Source organism: Pelecanus crispus, chromosome 4 (genome assembly GCF_030463565.1).
Source record: "Pelecanus crispus isolate bPelCri1 chromosome 4, bPelCri1.pri, whole genome shotgun sequence".
Lineage (NCBI taxonomy): Eukaryota > Metazoa > Chordata > Aves > Pelecaniformes > Pelecanidae > Pelecanus > Pelecanus crispus.
In genome coordinates, this window is record NC_134646.1 from 19,809,610 (window position 1) to 19,817,227 (window position 7,618).

Consider the following 7,618-nt stretch of genomic DNA (forward strand, 5'->3'; position numbering starts at 1 on the left):
GGCCGGCGCCGGGTATTTCAGGGCAGCTCGCCGCTCACCCTCGGTAAAAGCGGAAGGAGCCGCCGCAGAGGGGTTTTATCCGCTTCATAAATTGCGGGGGAAACAGCTATTTCACGTAATTTTCAGAAGGAGAGGTATTAAAGCTCCTCAAGCAGCCAGAAAGCTCCCCTCTGCCCCAACCCAGCGAAAAGCAGTGCAGCCCACAGGTACGGGGTTTTGTGTTTTTATTTAAATCCAGTTACAGCAAAATACAGGCTGGCAGTACAGAGAGCAGCATGCCAAAGAGGTAACGCTCGCTTCGTGCGCCCGACAGCGTTCGTCTCGCTTCCCCACACCTCCGCCGACTGCGTCCCGCGAGGCCGGCACGACGTGCGGTGTGGAGGCCTGAAACTGCTGGCGGCCGAGGGGAGGCCACCGGGCAAAGAAGCTGCCCCAAACCCAAAAAGTCACCACACACTCTACATTTACAAACAGTTACCCGAAATGAAGCTACTCCCCCCTCCCCTTAGGTAGGAATTGAAAAAGAAGGGAAACATTACATTTGTCTCCCTTTACAGGGTGACTTCATTATTTTCAATGCTGTGATGATCTCGAGCATCCTCAGCACTCTCCAGCGTTTGATTGCTGTTGTCGTCAGGGATCTCAGCTGAAACACGGACCTGGCTCTCCCGGCTTTCCATGCTCTGGTGGCTATCCCCTCTGACACCAGCCTTGCTATCATCTCCTTCCACCTCGTGGCTATTAAATTTCTGCTGGCTGTCATTTTCCACGCTCCGGTCACGCTGCTTGCTGTCCAGCTCGCTGCTGTCCTGCCCATGGCTCTTGTCAGCCCATTCCCCACTGATGGCATGCTTCTCCAGGGAGCGGTGGACAGCAGGATCCTCCTGGGAGAGCCCTGCTTGCTGGCTGTCTGCATCCAGGGCGCTCTCATCCTCCTCAGTGGCATCATACACAGTGAGCTGTGTTAGAGAGCAAAACAAGAAAGAGGCATTGTCACTCCTGAGGAACTGATCTGTCAACAGATGCTGCCGTACTGCACCAAAGCAAGCTGTGTAGGCTGCAGGGACACTCAAAGCCTGCATGATACATCTCTGCCTGGAGGCACTGTGGTCTTTTATGGAGTTCCATGAACCTTTAACATTACAAGAAACTCAGGTTTATTCCTGGCCTTAGATTTCATGTGTGCAAGTACATCATGATCATGCAAATTGCAGTATTGCATAGCTTGCGGCAGCAGGCTGCACTCCTGCCTCGGCACATCGACAGCCCTCTGGCCATTGATACCCCCTGATTTGGGGTATCCAGAGAAAGGAAAAACACTCCTTCACATACGCCTACTTTCCCCCCACCAATCCTTTTCAAAACTGACTCACATAATATAAGATGTCCATTTTCAAGTTCACTACCCTTTTCCAAAAACCTGAGTACCACTGCTCAGTGCAATTTACCTTTTTTGCAGCTTTGCGGAGTTTGCTGGACTTCACCACTGTGGCTTTTGCCCTCACCCTGTAGGCCACACTGTCGCCTCTGCCAGCATTGTCTCCCCGGGTGAAAGGGAAAGGAGGGAATGGTACAGTTACTGGAATGTCTGTGGGAAAACTCGTGACAACCTCATCGGATTCATCTGTGTCATCGGAATCATTATCATCGTTGTCATCATCCACATCTTCATGGCTCTTGCTTGACACTTCAGGGAAGTGCTGGAAAACATTATTAGGCATCAGGCAAATGAACATATATGAGATGTGCAGACTGGTATCTGACCTGCTCACCCAGAGCTTATGCACTGTTGAGGAGCTACGTGCATGAATTGCTCTGAATTCACCTCACCCTGCTTGAAGCTTTGTTTTATTTAGGGAGAGATGTTACCACAAGAACCGCATTTGATTGAGGAAAGTGAGTGCTGCTACACACTGGCTGCCCTGCAGCACTCAACTGGCATTTTTGTGCTTCAAAACACCTACCGGTTGTACTGGGACATCCACGCTTTCTTCTGAAGAGTAAAGAGTCTGAAAACAACATAAAACTCACTGTTAGCACACAAAAGCACATACGGTAGAGCTGATCAGCATGTTGACTATTATTTAAACACTCGATCCTAACTTGCAAATACTGGCATTGAAAGACGCTCTGCTTTCTTTTCCAATTAGTTGCCTGTACCTGCTGAGGTGACTCCAGGTCATTCTGTGGGTGCTGCAGACTCTCCCGAGACTGAGAATTCACCTGGTGGTGGTATCTGTGTGAGTGATGGCCCCTGGGGTCCTTCAAGGGAAAAAAAAAGGGGGGGGTGGGTGGTAATCCACAAAGGCATAGCTGCCTGCACCACAACCTCTGTTTTCAGGCAGATGTGGCATCTGCAATGCATACTCCTTTTGTACAGGATGTGTCCTCAGCAATTCACTGCAGTAGGAAGAGGGCTCGGACCAAGCCATGATCCCAGCTGAACATTGTACCCAAACAATATAATAGAGAAGGTGTGCCTCCCCCACTGGCAGAGCCTGGTGAATTTCAGATGAGTTTCTGCAGCTTGTTTTTGTTGAGTGAAATTTGGAGTTATATCTAACGAACAAAATTTCAGCTAATTCTCAGGTTCTTTTCCCAGGAGTGATTTATCTCCCACATCATGAAGACTCTAAACTAAATGCAGTAGCTGATTCTCAGAGCAAAGAATTGATTTTACATGGGTAGTAGCTGGTGATGGAGTATAAATCAAACAGCTGTATACAAGACTAATACTGCTCACTCACACCACCCAAAAAAATCATGGGAATTGGATTAAAGTGCTCTTCCAACACCAAGTATCGTCATCTGATCCACACTAATGAACGTGGGTTATGGTAGTTGTGCCATGCTACAGTTGTTTTCTCTTTTTAACTGACAGCTTACACATTTTTCATTAAGAAAAAAGGTTTCCAGTGCCAGTCCAGAAATATAACTAACACAAGTCCAAAACCAGGACAACTAACATGGCAAAAGTCTACTGACATCAGTGGTTCTCTGCTTTGGCTACCATAACAGCCAGGTGAGGACATGTTCTGCAAGCAGCTACAATCATAAAACAAGTATCAGACAATGTGTATTAGAGAGAAAAAAAAATAAAAAAGGATTTATGAAAGAAAAGGAACAGAAAGACAAAAGGAGCTTACGTATTTTTCTTCGGAGCTGGCAGAAATTGCGTGCTGCTTGGATTTATTCACCTTGAAGGGAGGAAAGAGAAAAAGCATTTGTCAGTGTTAATTTCCTGCTAATGTGCAAAGAAAACATGCAAGTGATTGCTGATACGCATTTGTGATTTACTCACTGGCCATGCAGTAGTGATGCTGATAAGGCATAAACACAGAACTGCCACCTTCATTGTGATGTTTTACCTAGAAAATATTTTGGAGCAGTGAGCCAACAAGGTAAAGTAAAATACCACAAAAATGCCATAGGCTTTTTCTTTCTCCTGGTGTATACTTCACTGTGCCAAGACCAGCTCTCTGCTAAGGATTCAACCTGCCCATGCCAATCTTTTTCCTCTGTCCTTCATCACCACCCCACACCCAGCTGGTTTTGTAATGACTTAGCAACTCAAAAGCTACAAGAATTTTAAAACCAGGTACTGAGAAGTGCTAAGCAGTGGTAAGAGTAGCCACACTGAGAAGGTGAGCAGACTCCTCCTGTCATCTACTGACTTGCACTGGCAAAGGAAAAGCTTCGTGAAGAACAAAGTGCTATAAAGATCAGCTTTGGTTTATCTTCATTTAACATCATTTTGTCAGAAGAGACAGGACAAGACAAACTCAGCTTGGATTCTCTTTTCAGTTATTTTAAAACTAGTTTTCAGGTTATTAACTGGAGTCGCTGTGAGTAAACTCAGTTTATATGAATATAAACTGCTTTTATTCATAGACCTTTATTTCTCCCTCCAGAATTTTGAACAGAATAACCTGTGTTTCCAAGCAAGAGATGAAGTAAAATATCTGCTCGCGTTGCAGTTTTAGCAATTTAATAAATGAGCGATCCCTGCTGAAATTAGGAGAGTGCTGAGCTAAGTAAATTTTGGTCCTGACAGACCAATTCCCAGGATAAGGAACATCCCTGAGAAATTAAACTGATTTACTGATGAACAAGAGGCATTTAAAACTTTAGTAAATCATAGCAGGAAAGAAAGGCTACTAAGGGCACTTTAAAAGACATTAGCAAGGCTGGCCCTGAGACAGGACACTCTATTAGAAGTATTGCAATTTCAAGAGTTACACAGAGAAGGGTGCGTGTTCCATCCATTCAGTAGTGTGCAGCATGAACTGCAAGCCTGCCAGGAGAAACACTGACACCACCAGGCAATGGTTACACGAGGGAGGAAGCTTTCTGTGTTCAAGTACCAGCTTTGAGTTTCCAGCACTTGCTTCAGTGGCAGGGTTTTCAGTAACCTCCTCCCAATATCTATCAACATACAGGTTTAAAATTGTGATTATGTATAATACCTTGTATCGCTAAAGCAACCTTGCTCCTATAAAAGCACACCTTTTCCACAGAGAAACATCAAACGTCCCTGTCCAGTGAAGCAGTTTTTAAAGATCTTGACTAAAGCTGCAGACAGAATGGCACATGTCAGGCAAAAAAAAGCAAAAAAATTACCTTTTCTGGTGCTGGAGGAGTCAGCTGTGACAAGAGCGATCCCAGCAGCAGCTCCAGCCAGTTGGTTCCCAGCAGCTCTGGCTTTCTTTCCTTGTCCCCTGCCTGCCTGACATCTCTGACCTCGGGGAATTTAAACCCTGTCCCAGGCACGGCCACCAATCCCTGTGTGGCGGAAAAAGATGAAGTCATGAGGCTCCTGGCCACCATCCTGCCCACATTCTCCTACACTTCCTCTTTGGCTTTGTGGCTTTTGAGGCAAACAAAAGCTACTCTATGGTTAAAACATTACTTATGGGCAAGATCATTAACCAGCAGGTCTGTTGAATGCACAGCATTTGGTATCGTGTAGGAGGACTTCAGGGCACGTCTGTCCTCCTTTTGTGAAAAGGCAGAGCCGAGTTTCCCAGAAACCTTTCATGCCCTGTTTGGTAGGGGGTAAGAATATGTAATGTGTGCAGAAAGAAAGAGATCTGAACATAAAACTTCCCAAAAAGGTGTTAATCCTTCCACAATGCTGTAGATTTGCTCTCCAGGGTTTACACGTTACAACGGGAATCACAAAGATGGGATGCAGAATATGGCCTTTTGCCTTTTTGATCTGAACTGGGTCAAAAAAACATATAGTGTTAGTGTGTCTGAATAGGCATTCTGCATCCAGAAACTTGTTTGTAAAGGTTTACAAGAGCCACTGATAGTCTAATTAAAAAGGGTTTGTGCACCATTATCAGAAATTCTCACTCTTTTGTATCCCTTCTGGGTCCTTTCTAGTTTCATCCACTCTTTCAGGTGGTTCAGTTCAATCACCTGCTACAGCTGTCTGCTGCACCCAAACCTGCTCCAGAATCCTTTTCAGGGACCAGATGCCAGATATTTTTCAAGCTAAAAAAAAGAAAAAGTTTTTAAAAAGCAGCTATAGCTCCAGTATGAGGAGTGCCATGACTAGCATTGGGAAGCAGGGGACATCATGGGATGAAATTCCATGTCTGCTACAGACGAGTGCATTGGCGCTGCTGATGGGTGACAGATCTATTCCAGCAGTGCCTCACTTGGACAGCCATAGCTTTGGATAGATTCTGCCTCATCTGTGATGTGCTGTAAGACTCTCAGACCCTCTTCCATTTGGTGTTTCTTTAAAATGACAATGAGGTGTCATTCAAACACAAGAAAACATTCCAAACAGCCCTTTTAGAAGGCAGAATATTTATAACTGTTTCAAAGCCATTATCTTTCTCCTCATTTCTGATACCCAGCTAATGTTTGATGTGTCCGTAGTCAAGCAACAATGAAATAGACACCTTGTTTTCCTGGTCCATGTTACCAATTCTCCTGTGCTTACTAACACTCTGTGGCCTGTTTAGAAATACCATGAGAAACATACCCAAGTTAGCTCAGCAACTGCCCATCATATCATCACACAGACCTATCTAATTATATTTTTGAGCCGAGAGCAGCAACAGCTAGAAGTTTAACTTAGTCTGCTTAATAGAGCATTCTAATATCCTAGGAGGAAATTGCATAAAAAGATAGTATATAGTTCTGCATGTTCATAAAGCCATGTACGCATCCACCTGAATGAGGACTATCCTAGCTTTTATTTTTGGCCTTACGTGACCATTATTATTTACTAACTCAGGAAAGACTTTTCAAGCAAGAAAGCCTTCAGTAACCAGAATTTCATCAGTGTGATCTGTGGATTTAGATAGCTTTTATCATCTCCCATCATATCTGCAGCTCAGTGCTGCTGGAAACCAGACAGTTTACTGAAGCCCTCGAACGCAGATGCAGGACTCAAGCTCTAAGTGGGTGCTATTTAGAAGTTTCAGTTTGAGTATTATGTAGCAGCTGACACACCCAGATTATAATACATCACTATTACTTAGTAACCAGGACTGCTTCAAAAGGCCACTGTTGTTGACTCCAGGGAACCCCAAACCAGGCCCTTAGGTAGCCGAGTACCTTTGATCCCAAACACTGATACAAGTGAACAGTGCATCTTGCAGCTCCCCTGACTGGTAAGAAAAAACTGCTTCCATCTGACAAGGCAAGAAACTGAGAAGAAAAGAAGCTCGGTGGCTTACACCACTGAATGTGGGACTGGGTATGCTGGGTCCTGCTCTCTTGTCCACGTACACTGGATCAAATTTTAAGCCTGCAAAAACCTACTTTCTCTACCAACCATTCATCAAGAGACACAGAACTGAAAAACAACATTGTACTGAAAAATCCCCTAGAACTGTTGTCTGGCCAAAACAAGAACCTTCCAGCACCTGCAATCTGCATAATGGCATATTACTGTCTATCAGACTTTCATGAAAATACATATTATGTCAGGACTTGTAAACAACCTCTTTCACCAAATTCAGCACCAGTTATCGGTCATGCTGATGGAGAAGCCCAGAGCCATTAGAAACACAGTCTTCCTGCAGTTTGTTAAAGACCTTTCTGTGCAGGTCAATTATCACTGTGGATTTTCAAGGCAAATGTTTTGCGAGTACCTGGAACACTTGTCTCCCAGCAGAGATGCTATGTGACCCCCAGGGAATTCTGGCAAACAACTGATATTTCCAGCATGCTGGGAGATGGCAGTGTTTCTGAGTACCATTGCCAAAGCTATATGGTTGATTTTGTAAGAACTAAGGAACAACAGTGATGTTTTGCAGTAATCTAGAAGCAGGATGTGAAGCGACAGTTATTACTAAATGGCTTCATTTATGCAAGATCAGCCAGTACAGACCTGTAGTAAATTTAGCACTTGTCTCATGCCCGTCATTATGTGGTTATTCATCCTGTAAATCATTTCATCTAGCTGAGAAATCCTTTGCCTTGGTAGGAGGTAGTGCTTCTCATCCTCTCAGAGATAAGGAACAAGCAGGGCAGAAAGGGGGGAACTTTCACCATTTTCACTTCCCACATTAAAATACCTAATTCTGGAGAGAGCGCTTGGCTGGTGGTGGCACAGCAGAAGCAACTTGCTCAAATTTGTACAAGTGGGAGGGTA

General features: G+C 44.5%; 1 protein-coding gene across 1 annotated transcript; it reads right to left on the minus strand.

Annotated features, from left to right (window-relative positions):
- Positions 1-551: 551 nt before the first annotated feature.
- SPP1 (secreted phosphoprotein 1) lies at positions 552-3,355 on the minus strand. Its single transcript, XM_009490811.2, has 6 exons — positions 3,302-3,355; positions 3,147-3,197; positions 2,161-2,262; positions 1,965-2,009; positions 1,449-1,700; positions 552-959 (listed from the first exon to the last, which is right to left on the minus strand). The coding sequence occupies exons 1-6, from the start codon at positions 3,353-3,355 to the stop codon at positions 552-554; spliced, it is 912 nt and encodes a 303-aa protein (XP_009489086.2).
- Between the last annotated feature and the right edge of the window lie 4,263 nt (positions 3,356-7,618).

Excerpts from the sequence above, each read along its gene's own strand:
- SPP1 (XM_009490811.2), bottom strand. The coding sequence starts at position 3,355 with ATGAAGGTGGCAGTTCTGTGTTTATGCCTTATCAGCATCACTACTGCA. Across the intron at positions 3,198-3,301 it reads GCATCACTACTGCATGGCCA|GTGAATAAATCCAAGCAGCA; the intron begins GTGAGTAAATCA and ends CCTCCCTTCAAG. Across the intron at positions 960-1,448 it reads TCCGCAAAGCTGCAAAAAAG|CTCACTGTGTATGATGCCAC; the intron begins GTAAATTGCACT and ends TCTCTAACACAG.